At 43.6% G+C, this 16097-nt stretch overlaps 1 protein-coding gene across 1 annotated transcript in view; it reads right to left on the reverse strand.

Annotated features, from left to right (window-relative positions):
- The window catches only part of GREB1L (GREB1 like retinoic acid receptor coactivator), a 415187-nt gene that overhangs the window by 182984 nt on the left and 216106 nt on the right, over window positions 1-16097 (reverse strand). Inside the window, 2 exon segments of the mRNA XM_033933926.1 lie at window positions 6237-6413; window positions 9021-9197. Coding sequence (XP_033789817.1) covers window positions 6237-6413; window positions 9021-9197 — 354 coding nt within the window.

Raw genomic sequence — 16097 nt, forward strand, 5'->3', positions numbered from 1 at the left:
GGAAGGGAGAAAAGTTGGACTCAAATGAGGGAAGGAGAGATGTAGGGAATGGAGTGAGGGAGGGAAGGAAAGGGTAGGGGAAAGAGAAAGAGATTCAGAGGAGAGGGCAGAAGGAGGAGGGAGAGATGGACAGGGAAAACCAGAGGGGATATGAACTGGAGGCCGTAAGGGGATAGGGGGTGAGATGTCAGATAGAGAATGACACGGTGACAAAATTCATCACTGTTCCCGTCCCCGCGGATAACCGCGGGAAACCATCTTCATGTCATTCTTTTAGAAGAGAGGGAAGAATCAGAGTATGAATGGCCACAACCACTGACCCACAAGCTTTGCTTTGAAGAATGCTGGTGTAGAAGGACCGAGGTTGAAATAGACTCTAGAAAATGACATGGGATTATTTCCCGCGGTTATCCGCGGGGACGGGAACGGTGATGAATTTTGTCACCGTGTCATTCTCTAATGTCAGACTTGGGAGGAGGCAGTGGCATAGCGGGGGTGAGTGGCATCTGGGCTGGTGGTGCCCCTCTCCCACCCTCTTCTCCGCCCCCCTAACACATGCATGCACCCCTTCCCTGTATCTTTTTTAGCTTCGGCATGAGCAGCCATGAACTTGCTGTTCGTGTCAGCTTTGGCACTCTCTCTGACGTCATTTCCTAGGTCACTTCCTGGTGTCCCCCCAGCCAACCCAACTCCCCAAGTCCCACCAAAATAGCCCTGGTGGTCCAATGGCATACCCAATCTCCCCTGCTTCCCCTGAGCCCACCACAAATGGCCCGCGATTCCTCCACCCGCCAACCTCCCCCACAAAAAAAACTAGAGGTTTTCCTTATATGGTATTTAGGCCTCTCTTTCTGCATTCAAGGATGTACCATGCAGGGGAAGAGGTAGGGCTCCACCATTTTGAAGAGGCAGACAGGAGTAGGCATCCCTGCTGCCCCCTCTTCAGAACAACGCATTAGACCACCAGGGAGTTTTTTTGCAAAGGGGGGCTTGGCAGGAGGGGGAATCGGAAGTCATTTGGGGGGAGGGGCTTGGGGAAGAAGGGAGGGAGCTCCGATCTGCCACATACTGGACCACCTTGGGTTTCGGAGGGGATCCCCTGGGGATTTTTTGTGGGTCTGAGCTCTTCTATTTACTTTCCTGTCAGTGCCTGAGCCAATTAGTGCTCAGGCGCTGAAAGTAAGACTGTGAGAGCTCAGATCTGCAGTTAAAGTTTGCACGATAAAAGGTGGGCATTTCTTGCCATGGATTACATAGAGTGCTCATTTTAATACTATTGAGCTCCTTGTAAATCATTTGCATAGGATTCTTGGTAGCTACTATCACTATTGGTAAAAGCCACCAAGAACCCTTTTCTGCAATGGAGGCCAATCTAACTCACAAGCTAGACTGGCTACAATCAGCCCTGTTCAAATGGTATGCTTTGAATATCTGCCCCTGAAACTGAAGAACATTCAAATGGCAGGAGGGTGGGCTGCAGGCCACTGTTCCCTTTAAGCTGAATGGGAGTCTTGCAACTGTATTGCTGCCAGTGGGGGATGATGCTTCAATACTGTGCTTTCAATTGCTAGGGACAGGCAAGTTTCTCTGGAGTCCTGCAGAGCTTGCTTGTCCCTCACTATTGAAAATGTCTTAGTGAAACAGCACTCCTCACTGGCAGGACTGTAGGTGGAGGACTTCCCGTCTCAGATTAGAGAGAACAGAACTCCAGGTGTGTTTTCAGCAAATCTAAATAATGAACATTAATTACTCATTTCACAATGTCCTAATAGATCGATGTTGGGATTTACATCGGCTACCAAAGATATCTTGGATTCAGAAAAGTGCTCCTGCTGAGCAGTAGAGAATGACATGGTGACAAAATTAATCACCATTCCTGTCCCCATAGATAACTGCGAGAAACCATCTCCATGCCATTCTTTAAGGAGAAAGGGAAGAATCAGAGTATGAATGGGCACAACCACGGACCCTCAAGCCTTGCATTGAAGAATTTTGGTGTAGAAGGACTGAGGTTGAGATAGACACTAAAGAATGACAGTCTCTGGTATCCAGAGCAGATATTGTGATGTCATAATGCCTCATTCCACCAATGCCTAAGAGCCAATCATATCCGTGATGTCACAATGGGTTCATTATCCCATACTTGGCTCACATAAGAATCAGAGTATGAATGGACACAGCCACTGACCCTCAAGCCTTGCAGTGAAGAATGTTGGTGTAGTAGGACTGAGGTTGAGATAGATACTAAAGGATGACACAGGATTGTTTCCCACGGTTATCCGCGGGTACAAGATAACCGTGCAAGGATTGAAAGAGGCCTCCCCCTTAATTTCTCAGTACCCTTTGAAAGTGAAGGGCAAGGGATAATAGTTTCTATGGCAGCTTCAGAGAAAAAAAGCTTTTATGTTTCCAACATGGCTAAGATAAATATTTATTTTCAGGCACATAAGCTATTCACAATATTTCACAATATAAAAATATATACAGTATACCTGTTTTGAACTACTGATATTTTACCTTTTTAAAATGGATATCCATGCCGTACCTAACCAGCATGTAACAGTCCCCTTCTCCAGTATTTTAAAAGAGGTTATGTCAGGAGATTCCATTCTAAACACAACCAGAACTTGAGATGTCCTAACCTGGGATGTCTCAATTCTGATTTCAATGTCCTTTCTAAAATACGACTCTGAGGGCCAGATGCACAATGCTCCATCAATCCGGTAAAAAGTACCATGTTAAGAGTGATTTTCTTTTACAGAGACATATGCAAATCATATGCAAGCTATTTGTGTGAAGTAGCCCCATAAAAGAGGGGAGGAACTGTGCCTAGCGCCTGCTTAGAAGAGCAATCACTCAGCACAGCTTGTCCCCACCCCAACCCTCCTGTTGGCTCCATTTTTCAAGTCCTGCTCTTGCTCTCCCTACTGGATCATCTGATCACAGCTCTGGAGCAGTGATCAGCTCAGCCAGCAGGGGAAGCCCCGAAGCACTGAGCAGCAGCTTCAGGGAGTCCTGCAGGCTCAATTGGTTGGGTCTTTCCCTGCCAGCTTAGCTAATCACGGTAGAGGAAGTCCCAAAGCCACCAGCGGCATCAGGGGCTCATATGGCTCAGTTGATTGGGGCATCCCCTGCCAGCTCAGCAGATCACAGCTCCAGAGACACGATCAGCTAAGCCAGTAAGGAGAGCAGGGGCAGCTGGGAACTTTTTTTTTTAATGGGCGCAACTGTTCTGCATGTGTTGTGTGCCTCACACAACACATACACAATAGCTACCAGCAGGTCCAGACCTGCCAGAAATTTTTGTCCCGTAAAAGAGGGGACATACCCTTTTGTGCATCCAAGAAGAGCTAATTTAAATACAACTAAGCTCCTTGTGATATATTTACATATGGTTCTCAGGGGCTGCTATGAGGATTGGAAGCAGCCCACATGAACCCTTTTGAACATCAGCAAGAGAGCTTCTGTACCAGTAAAACTGCTTTAACGAGTCTTCATCGACTCGTGTTCGAGACCTAGCATCTTGATGAATTGAAGATCTAAAAAGAAATTGGTTTTGTGCTAGTCCAGAAAGGTCCTCCAAAATCATCCACATGGTTGTTTTCAATGTGTCCAGCCATATGATTGCAGGTCACCCTCTTCACCTAGTTCCTTCAATCTTCCCAAACATGATGTCCTTCCCAAACATGATGTCCTTTCTCTCTTCTGATGGTGTGACCAAAATACGACAGTCGTAACTTCATTATATGGGCTTCAAGTGACATAGCTGGTTTCATCTCTTCCAGGATCGATTTGTTAGTTCTTCTGGTGGTCCACAGCATGCCTATAGTCTTTCTCCAGCACAAAAGCTCAAATAAGTCAATCATCTTTCTGTCTTGTTTCTGTAGCATCCAGTTTTCACATCCATAATCGACCACTGAGAAAATGAGTGCATGGACAAGTCTGATCTTCATTTGGAGTGTTACCTCCTTGCCTTTGTTGAGAGCCTTCATTGAAGAGTGACCAAGTGCTATTCTGGGGAGTATTTCCTCCTTGCTAGTTGCCTTTTGTTTATAGAAGAGCCCAGGAGATAGAATAGAAGTTGTAAAGGATTTCAATCACCTTCAAGCTCAAAATCTTCATCATTTGCCATGTTCATGATCTTCATTTTGTTTACATTCAATTCTAATCCAATTTTACGACTTTTGGCTTTGACTTCTCAATAGATACAGCAGGTCTTCTTTGCTGCTGGTGATGAGCATTTTATCATCCGCATAGCGCAGGTTGTTTATATTTAGGCCACCAGTTTTGAAACCAACACTCTCTTCTTCCAAATTTGCTTTTCTGAACATGGTTTCACCTGCCTGACACCACATTTTGTTGCCATATTCAGTTCTCACTGCAGCTTCTTGATTTTCATATAGACTCTTTATCAACTGAGTAATGTGTTTGGGTATTCCCATTTGCACTACAGTTCTCCATAGTTTATTATGATCCACACAGTCAAAAGTTTTGCTGTAATCAATGAAGCAATGGTATAGGAATTTTTGGTATTCTTTGCTCTTCTCCAATATCCAACATTGGGAATAATGTCTGTTGCTCCTCGACCTTTTCTGAACCCAGTCTGAACTTCAGGTACTTCTTGCTCAACATATGATTGTAGCCTTCGTTGTATTATTTTCAGCAATATTTTGTTGGCGTGTGGAATTAATGCAATTGTTCTGTAGTTGTTACAGTCCTTGGCATCACCTTTCTTTGGTATAGGTATGAACAGTGATCTTCTCTAAATGGTTGGCCATGCTTTTCCTTCCAAATCTGTTGACACAGTCGAGTGAGGGTCATGATAGCACCTTCTGAGCCTTTTATTTATTCAATGAGTTGTTTTTCGATAAAGCTTTAATTGCCGCTATGACTTCTTCTTTTAAAATATCTGGTTCTTCTTCTGCTTCAGTTTCCAGTTCAATTTCCCCAATGTTATCCTCATTGCCTTGTTTGTATAAAGTTTCCATATATTCTTTCCATCTCTTTTTAATGCTTTCTGGATCATTCAATATCATTCCATTGCCATGTTTAATCATCCCCGGTTGAGGTTGGAATTTCTATTGCAACCTCTTAATAGGTTAATCTGGTTTTTCCATTTACATGTTCTGATTAAATTTTCTGACAAATATCCTTGAGATACTGCTCTTTGTCTTGCCAAATTTGACGTTGAAATACTAGGTTCATTTGTGATACTTTTTCTCTATCACACATTAGCATATCTTAATTATTAGGGCTTTTGGTATCACACTTGGCGTCAAGCAGATACTTTTGAAAGCAAGCAAATGCTGGAAGCCTTATCACTGTAGAGACCACTGCTGAACATATACTGTTTCTACAACAGATATCTATGCAAAACACAAACAGAGTAAAGGGAAAGGAAAAGAGATGGGATTTAATATACTGCCTTTCTGTGGTTACAATCAAAGCGGTTTGGTACTTACACATCTCCCTTTATATTTGCATTGATCAGAGGCACAGCTCCCACACGAATATTAAAAAATCACAAATAACTTTAGGGCCTCCCCCACCCTGACTCCCTCCTGCTTCCCGGACCCCTCCACAGCTTACCTTTATGGCCCTGGTGGTCTAGAGGTGAAGTGGGGCAGAAGCGATCTTCCTATGCTTCTACTCCATGCAAATCCGCTATCAAAAATGGCCACCTCAGGTTCCTGCAGCAATTTCGTGAGACCATGGAAACTCAAAAGACCAATGAAGGAACATGCGGCAGGCATTTTTGATCGTGGATCTGTATGGGGCAGGAGCGTAGGAAATTCACTCTTGTCCCGCTTCACCACTACACCACCAGGGCTTCAAAGGTAAGCTTGGAAGCAGGAGGGAGGCTGCTTGCTTGGAGACTCACAAATAACTGAATTTGGGAATCCCAAAACCACAAATACGGAAGGAGACCTGTATTTTACACCTGGTACAATGAAGGATAAGTGACATGTCCAGAGTCAGAAAGATCTGCAATGGGAATCAAACCAGGTTCCCTTGGTTCTCATTCAGTCTTCTACGCCATGCACACATCTGAGAACAAAATCTGACCAAGCAGTATTTTAATCCTAAGGAAACGGAATAGTTTTATTGGAATGTGTATTTGGCATAGTGGACACTTGTTCTTGCGAGCTAGTCTATAAGGTGCTGGCTAATCTACAAGGTGCTGGAATAGAGTCAGAAAATGTCTCTTTAACACCTATCTACCATGTGCTGCCTACCTTTCCAGCAGATGAGCGGTCCTTTTGACAGAGCTCCTTGGGAATTACGCGTCAGATAATATTTTAAGTGCTTCTGCTTCTTTGGCTGAGTTGTTAGCTTCAGATTAATGTGGTTGGAAAACTCGGTGAAATATCGAAATCCTCTCTCTCCACAGCCAATGCAATTTCCAGAGAATCCTGGAAAACAACAACATGATCTGACCAAACAGGAAAACAGGAAGTGTGCAACCTCTCTGTACTAGGTTAGTTTAATTACTTGATGTAAGAGTTGTTCAATAGCACCAGCATATTTCACTTTTTTTTTTTTTAATAGAAAAATGTCAGACAGCAAATATTTTAAAGCAGAGTTACCAGATGGCAGCAAGTCATCAGGGAGGGGCATCTTTTACCTTGGAATTGACCCAGTAAATGGGGGGTCTTATAGTCGCAATGCCCTTTGCCGGTGGGATTGAAAGAAAACTTCAAACCTGACTACATGGAATGGAATCAGAGTTTAAAGCAGCAACACTAGACAAACATTTCAAATTATTTGTTAAATAGAATACTCCTGATAATCAGTGGCATAGAATGGACAGGGAAGGGAAAGGGAATGGGGACTTGTAAACTGCCTTTTTGTGGTTTTGGCATTTCAAAATGGTGGTCACTGGAGGATTGAGTGACCTGCCAAGGTTCACAAGGGATCAGAACCGGAATTTGATCTCACAACCTCTAGGTGCAGAGGCAGTAGCTCAACCAGTGAGCCACAGCCCTTCTCCGGCCTGCTGCTCCCATTGGCCGGGCTCCCCTCTGAAATCACTTCCTAGTTGCGGGGCCAGGAAGTGACATCAGATGGAAAGCCAATGCCGGTGTGAATAGCAGGCCGTAGAATCTGCTCGCACTGGCAAAGATTTAAAGAGGTATTGGGGGGGAGGGAGGACACCAGTGTGGCGTGGGGAGCAGGGAGGGAGTGGGGGCACCCCAGGCACTTCCTACCCTCGCTACGCCACTGTTGCTAATTATGTTACTCTATAACAATCCTTATATCCTGACAACTTTACATGACAGCTCTTCCAGTCTGTCTGTGTTTCAATGTTTTGGGTTATGCCAACACCCTGTGTGACCTGTGCTGCTCAGATTAACTCAAGTATCTGCAAAGGTCACATAACCTTTAATCTCATGGGACTAATGCTATACATGACCCATTCCCTCTAAGCCAGAGGTTTTCAGCCCAGTCTTCAGGACATAACTAGCCAGTTAAGTTTTCAGAATGCCCACAATGAATATCATGAGATAAATTTGTATACAATGGAAGGAATGTATGCAAATTTATTTCATGCATATTCATTGTGAATATCCTGAACGCCTGACAGGCTGGGTATGTCCATAAAACTGGGTTGAGAATCCCTGCTCCATGCCTATTGAAAATTTTTTGCTCACATTCCCAAGCTTAAAATGTAAGATTTACCCCATTGGCCATATCTAGAAATGCCTAGTCAATATGAGTGAGCTATTGTCACCTTTCTCCTGGGTCAGAGATCTCCATTTTAGATATTAGGCCTAAGCTAGCCCACTTTTATCTCCCTGAACCCCTGTAAGCAGAATTCTCTTTTCACTTACATTCAGTTAACTGCAGAAAGGTTCATCATATCTGCATTGACCTAGAATCAGCTTCAGTCATCTACAGTAATTCTCTGTTTACTCAAGTGTAATAAAATTGTTTGAAGTGGACGAAAGTGAGTCTTCTCATGAATATTAACTTGGTGTCTAGCAAATCATCCAGAAGCTGTTGAGACGAGATATACCGTGCTCTAGAGGAGATATTCTACACCAGGGGTGCCCAGACTTTTTTGGCTTGCGAGCTACTTTTAAAATGACCAAGTCAAACCGATCTCCTAACAATAAAATTTTTAAAAAACACAAATCACACTGTACGCAAAATGTTAATTATAATTTATATTCAGGCTTTTTTCAAAGAGGTCAAGGCAGATGACTTTAAAATATGAAATGTCACCTCATTAACAACTATACAAAAATAGACAAATATACCCCCTCCCCTTTTACTAAACCGCGATAGCGGTTTTTAATGCAGGGAGCTGCGCTGAATGCCCCACGCTGTTCCCGACACTCATAGGCTCCCTGCGCTAAAAAAACACTATTGCGGTTTAGTAAAAGGGGGCCATAGTGCAAAATGTAGACAGCAGATATAAATTCTCAAAATGGACACATTTTGATCACTAAATTGAAAATAAAATCATTTATCTTACCTTTGTTGTCTGGTGATTTCATGAATCTCTGGTTGCACTTCTTCTGATTCTGCATCCAATATCTCTCTTTCACTCTTTCTCTCTCTCTCTTTCTTTCTCTCCTCCAGACCTCATTCCATTCCCATACCAACATCTCTCTCTGTCCCTCCATGAGTCCAACTTTTTCTTCCTCTCTCCCTGTCCCCTCCCCTTTCTTTCTCTCTCCCTGACCCCTTTATTTCTTTCTGTCTTTCTTTCTCTCTCCCTGCCCCCCTTTCTTTCTCTCTTCCTGCCCCCCCCTTACTTTCTGCCCCAAGCCACCACCGCTGATTTCTTCCTGCTTCCTCGCCTCTGCAAAAGCCAGGTCCACAAGATTTAAAGGAGTCTGAACAGGCATTACTGTATTCCTTACTTAGTTAGTGGCTCTTCCTCATGAAACACCCTGAAAATTATAGCTCTATGTACATCCATGCAAATATTACAGTTTAAACATGCTTTGCCTTGTGAAGAAATCCCAAAAGCTTTAGAAATACTGGCAGAGAATGTTGTTTGCCAGACTTACCTAAAAGTGCGTTTTTCCCATTGTCATCAGGCAAGAATCGTTTGTCTACAGCACAGACCAGGATGTGTTCGGGGAGGTTTGGGGTCTTGGCTCCTACCAGCAAAAAACCTGCAGGGATTTCAATCTGCTCCATGCACAGGGATGATAGACGCAGATCCTTTCCTGCCTGGCAATAACCTACCCAAATCAAACCACATGAAGATATAAACATTTAGGAGCTTCCATGACATAAGCTTTAATCCAGTTCCGCATTTTTTTCTGTGATTGCTAGTTAATCATTCTACATACTCCAAACCATTGCCAAAACTTACTTACAGCCAGTAAAGCACAGTTACTTACCGTAACAGGTGTTACCAGGGACAGCAGGCAGATATTCTCACATGTGGGTAACATCTTTCACGGAACCCCAGTACGGACAGCTTTAAAAGTGCATCGCCACTTTAAGAACTTGAGAAAGTTCACGGACTGCCCATACTGCACATGTGCGAGTGCCTTCCCTCCCGACACTGCTCATGGCTCCTCAGTTCGGTAAGCAAGCTAAGAAGCCAACTATGGGAGGTGGGTGGGTTGCGAGAATATCTGCCTGCTGTCCCTGGATAACACCTGTTACGGTAAGTAACTGTGCTTTGTCCCAGGACAAGCAGGCAGCATATTCTCACGTGTAGGACTTCCTAGCTTGTTAAGATGGGATGGAGGGAAAATTGGCCATTAGGAAAATAAATTTTTCTATAACATGAAGGGATGTACTTATCAAAAGAGGACAATTTCTTAACCAGAGACTTGACATAGCAGGAAATATAGAAATTGTAGTTAAAGACTGTTAGCCAGTATGGAGTTTTGATACAGGCGATAGCCAAACTTGTCCTTAGTGTGCCCTTCACGCCCTGGTAGAACTGAGGCATAGACTCTGGATGGATGTCGATGTAGATGCTTTCGACATGGAAGGCTGCGACGTCTTCTCAGTGTCCATACCGGTGCTGAACAACTTTTCTTATTGGGGTTTTCGACTCTTAATGGTACGTTTTTGCAGGGTAGAACACCGTGCGCAGGATTCAACGTGGTGTTCCGGGCCAAAGCACTGTAAGCACCAACTATGTGGGTCAGTGATGGAAACATGCCATTGGCACCTGCAACACTTTTTAAAACCGGTTAGCAGCTGGGACATTGATGGAAAAACAGCATCAGCCAAATTGAATTCAATGGCTGCGGAAAAAGAAGAGGCCTAGATGGGTAAAGCCCACGAGGTGAAAACAGAGAGGAAAAAAAATGTCCCCGGCTGTTTTAAAAATTTTTTTTTACAAATTACCGTATTTGCCGGCATATAGGATGCACTTTTTTCCCCTCAAAATAAACTTAAAATATGGGGTGCGTCTTATACGCCGATAATCTAAATTATGAGCTCTGCACCCTGTTCATCCTACCTCCTCTGCCGCTGGAATCCCTGGTGCTCCAGAGGTGCAGCGGGCAGGAGCGAGCTTTACGCACTCCTGCCCCACTGCTAACCCGGTCAGTCGGTCAGTGTCATGGCTGCCCCGAGTCCTTGGTTCTTCAGCCACTGAGTGGTACCATGCAGGGGCACACTTTGGAGCTGCTGCTCGGCTCTGAGTGGCTTCGTGAATGGCTCCCGCAAGTTAGCTCAGCGGCTGAAGAAGCCAGAACTTGCAGCAGCAACCGACCGACTGGGTTAGCAGTGGAGAAGGAGCGCGGAAAGTTCACTCCTGTCCACTGCACCTCTGGACCACCAGGGATTCCAGCAGCAGAGGAGGAAGGACAGACAGACGGACGGGGCAGGTAGGGGGTACAGGGTGGAAAGCCTGGGATGGAAGGGGACTTTGAGCAGTGCCTGGCAAGGAGGGGGCTGGGTACAGAGCCTGACAGGGGAGGGAGCACTGTACACGTGCATAACTATTTTTTTCTTAAAAATGTTTTTAAAAGGGAGGTGCATCTTATACGCCGCTGCGTCCTATATGCAGGCAAATACGGTAAATGAAAACAAGAAGAAAAAAAGACCCGTGGGCGGGAAAGCAAAAATTAACAACATTCAAAAAACATGACTTCTTAGCTCAGCGGAAAACTAAGAACTGAGGAGCTGTGAGCGGCGTCAGGCAGGAAGGCACTCGCAAACTTTCTGAAGTTCTTAAAGTGGCGATGCACTTTTAAAGCTGTCCGTATTGAGGCTCCATGTATGATGTCACCCACATGTGAGAATATGCTGCCTGCTTGTCCTGGGATAAAAGATTACTTTTCAAATAAGGACTGGGGATAGAATTATTCCTTGACAAATCTGCACATATGCTACCCAAGTCTAACTGGGCATCTACCAGGCTTTCAGCAAGTGGTTCAGAAGCAGCCTATTCACATTTACCACTGTGCCATGGTAGTATACCTGAGATCAAAAACATAAGCAACCTTGAAAAGTTGTAAAAAACATAACAGAAAAGGATCAGACAACCTACTTGCAAACAGTCATATCAGCATATATTATATTATGTTAATCAGATAAACCAAAGAAACACTGTGGAGAGACGATGTTCCTGAAATGGACTTAGTTCAAAATGTATAAATGTGCTCCCAGCGGACTAGGTCCTTAAGGTGTTCATGTGGATTGCTTTACATTTTGAATAAAGTCCATTTCAGGAACATCGTCTCTCCACAGTATTTCTTTGGTTTCTCTTGGACTTTTTTCTCTGTGGATTCTCCGTGTGAATTTTTTTGTTATGTTAATCAGATGTTCTATTCTGCCTTTACCTATTCAGTTCAAGGTCGGATTACATTACCAGAGGTTGAGTCAGTTACTCAGGAAGTTACAATGGAAAGTTTGACAGCTGATGCTGGATGAACTTCTATGGTCTGTGTCTTTAAGCAGCAAGATGGATCAGGAGCAAGTAAGCATACCTTATATCACATGATGTCTAAGTATAGGTCTTGCCTATCTCAGGGGAAGGGGAAGACATCTAATAGGGGGAACTTAGCAAGTGAAATAAATAATTACTAGATTGTTGGTTCAACATTGCCTTGATAATGAATGTGATTGGATGGATCATGCAGGTCTTTATTTACTAATATTTACTATGTAACTATGTGTGGAGTGCATGGCATGGTGGTTAGAGCTACAGCCTTAACACCCTGAGGCTGTAGGTTCAAATCCCATGCTACCCAGAAACATTAGATATATTGTGAGCCTGCCAGGACAGACAGGGAAAAATGCTTGAGTACCTGAATGTAAACCACTTAGACTATAAGTGGTATATATATATATGTAAATGTACTTGATTTTGCATGTCATGATTACCAACCTCCATGAATACCAACATGTACCCCCCCTCCCCCCCACACACACACCCTGTTCAGAGCAAGGACACTAGCAGGAATGGAGGGCACCCTATCTTACAAAGTTTTATAAACCAGCCAACAGGAATTACAGATATAACAAACACTGACAAGATATTGTCAAAAGTGGGATGCATGAAGGGTTAATGCCCTTGCTTATGGCTGAGGAATGCAGAAACAGAGCCCTAGAGATGAGCCTCCAGTGGCCAAGACTCATGACTTTGCTAGCCTCCAGAAGACTTCCACATTATAACGCCTGATAGTAATTGAGGTGTTGAAGCTTGCAAAGTATGTGGCCCTGTGAAATGTTGTTACCTTAGAAACATAGAAACATAGAAAGATGACGGCAGATAAGGGCCAAAGCCCATCAAGTCTGCCCACACCATCGACCCTCCCTTTTAAGTCTAATTGTAATACTGCCATTCTACTGACCCGCTCTTTCAATTCTATACCCTAGTGATCCTATCCTTTGGCTGACCCTCGTAGGGATCCCACATAGCTATCCCATTTATTCTTGAAGTCTGGGACGCTGCGTGCCTCGATCACCTGCATTGGAAGCTTGTTCCAGTGCTCAATCATTCTCTCCATGAAGAAGTGTTTCCTGGTGTCTCCACGAAACCTCCCTCCCCTGAGTTTGAGCGAATGACCTCTTGTGGTCGAGGGTCCCTTCAGGAGAAAGATATCATCTTCCACCTCAACCCGTCCCGTGATGTACTTGAATGTCTCAATCATGTCTCCCCTTTCCCTACGCTCCTCGAGAGAGTAGAGCTGCAATTTGCTCAGTCTTTCCTCGTACGGGAGACCCTTTAGCCCCGAGACCATCCTGGTGGCCGTCCGCTGAACTGATTCAACTCTGAGCACATCTTTACGGTAATGTGGCCTCCAAAGTTGCACACAGTACTCCAGATGAAGTCTCACCATGGCTCTGTACAATGGCATCATGACTTCAGGCTTCCTGTTGACGAAGCTTCTCCTGATACAACCTATCATCTGCCGTGCTTTAGATGAAGCCTTCTCCACTTGAGTGGCAGCCTTCATATCAGCACTGATGATTACTCCTAAATCTCGTTCCGCTGTAGTTCAGCTACCTTCTGCAGAGAATGGCTGCAAGTGGAGGATGAAGGATAAAGATCGTAGATGGAAAAAACATTTAGGACTCCATTGTATCATCTGGATATGTACTGACCTTGCATGTCATGGCCTGAAGCTTGCTAAAGCACTAAAAATTGATCTTCTTAGAATAAGCATTTTTTTCTATGTGTAAATGCTGAAGTTCCCGTCCCTCCCCCTAACATAGGGGCTCCTATGGAGCCAAGGCAAATGATTTTCAGACAGTATTCAAGTGAGGTATTATGGAGTTAAGCATGGGCAGGCATTTCTGGCTTCTTGTTTTTAGCTTGAACTAACATACACAGCTACAGCATACATAGAGTACTTTCCCCATTGCCTTCTATGGACAGGCTCTGCTTGCTTGTAAAGGGATAATTGTCAGCTTTATAAGGCTAGCTGTCAGCATTTTCTGTTGGCCTAACCAAGAACAATATGCTACATGAATGGGAAAAGAAGCCAGACAAATTCCATTTACCATTCCTGTAAGTGTCACACCTTCCTTATCAATTAAGCTTACCATTATTTAAAACAATTTCCAAATTATGAACAGAAAGATATTGGGAAATACAATAATAGATTCTATTTTTAGAATAAGATTCTAACCTATAAAAGCCTCCTCTCAACCACCCTCTTTGCCTCTGGACACTCTGAACCCTCTTGCCTGCTTTTTCCAGCTTCTTCTTTCTATCTTCAGCTTCTAAAAACACACCCAAATCCTTGCATCTCTCTAACTTCCCTCTCTGTCTTGCTCTGGATTCTAACTTATATCCCTCTTTCAGCCTCTCACCTATTCAGAAACACAAAGGAAAACCAGTCTTCTCTCTCATTTATATACACAGAAGCAGCCTCTAAATCTAACTCTATACCAGTGATCTCAAACTCGCAGCCCGCCAGGTACTATTTTGAGGCCCTTGGTATGTTTATCATAATCACAAAAGTAAAATAAAACAGTTTCTTGATCATATGTCTCTTTAGCTATAAATGACAGTATTATTATTAAGACTTAGCCAAAAGGAAAGATTTATAAACTATAAAGAGTTTTTACCTCATGCAAAATTGTAATTTCTTTAATAAGAAATTAACTATTTTTTTCTGAGGCCCTCCAAGTACCTACAAATCCAAAATGTGACCCTGCAAAGGGTTTGAGTTTTGAGACCACTGCTCTATACTCTGTACTTATAAAAGCCTATTTCTGCCTCTATAATAGAATATTTTTCTGTATTTAGTACCAAACATATATATATAATGTATCTTTCTTCTTAGAAGTGCATCTTTGTTATATTAAGCTTATTTCTGCACTATATATTCTTTATGCAACCTCTCTTGGCTGTCATTGTCATTAATTTCACTTCCTGCTGAACCTCCTCTAAGGGCACTGAACCCAGGACCTCTGGCGGATTGTAGGGCTCAACCTTACATTTTGGGAGCTCGTCAACTACACCCCCTTGCAAATCCTTACAATAATAACATTTCCATACATAGGAAATGTGAAGTTGCTAAAGAGCTCCATGCCTGAGCTTATTAAAACTGCCCTTGTCATCCTATACAATCACTATTCCTCTTCCCCCTCTCCCCACTACAATTTGTAATAGCAAATATTTTTGTTAGCTTACTCAATATAGGCATTCCCCTCACCTATTATGAATTATATATATTGTGATAGAGAAGCCTCTGTCATAAGAACATAAGAATTTCCGCTGCTGGTTTAGACCAGTGGTCCATCATGCCAGTAGTCCGCTCACGCGGCAGCCCTCTGTCATGAGGGAAACCCTGCTCTAAAACCCTCCATCCCTAAAGCTAAGCCAGTTCAGCAGCCAGAGAATAGGGTTTTAGGCAGAGTAAAACAAGCAGGGTTAAAACAAGAGAGCCATCCACCAGGAAACCCAGTAGGGAGGGCTCCCAAACCACAGTCTAATTGCCATTATTCCTTTCCCAAGAGCAGAGAAGTTTCCCTGCAAAACCAAGAGGCAAAGTAATGCTACAGAGGAAGGAAGGAAGGGAAGCTTGGCCAGCCTGCTCTTCTAACTACCCTGAAGGGGGAGGGGAATGGGAAAATGTAAATGCAGAAAACATGGAAATAGCTGAGTATGATTGTGATACCAGTAGTATAAATGTACTTGATTTATACTACTGGGAGAGCCAGGCTAATATCCCAGAAGAATATAATTTGCCAGAAGAAGGCATGGAGTTGTAATGAAACTGCTCACCAGCACTGCACTTTGCAAATATCTCTCCAGCCAGAATATTTAATGAGCTAGGAACGTGTATATGCTTGGGGAGAGCTACAAAGTGCTGATAAGAAACAGGGACCAAGCACAAGTGCTAGGGGAATTAGCCAATCCCTTCAACAAACTTTAAAACTGCCGTGCAGAAGCAAGGTGTGCTTGAAAACTTGGGTGGGGCATAGCACAACTTTATGCACAGGAAGGGTTGTTTTGTTTCCACCCCCACTGCTTAAGCAGAACGGGAGAAGTCCCAAGAGAGAAAAGCCGTGAAGGCTGAGAAGTTAAAATTCAATGAAAACTGTTTTGGTTCATTGTTTGGACTGACTGAGATATACCAGGCATTGCCTTAAGAGCGGGAAGTAAGCTGGCGAGCGCTCCCTAAGAGGGAACCTAGCTACCAGCGGGTAGGGGT

This window comes from Geotrypetes seraphini, chromosome 2 (assembly GCF_902459505.1).
Source record: "Geotrypetes seraphini chromosome 2, aGeoSer1.1, whole genome shotgun sequence".
NCBI classification, from domain to species: domain Eukaryota; kingdom Metazoa; phylum Chordata; class Amphibia; order Gymnophiona; family Dermophiidae; genus Geotrypetes; species Geotrypetes seraphini.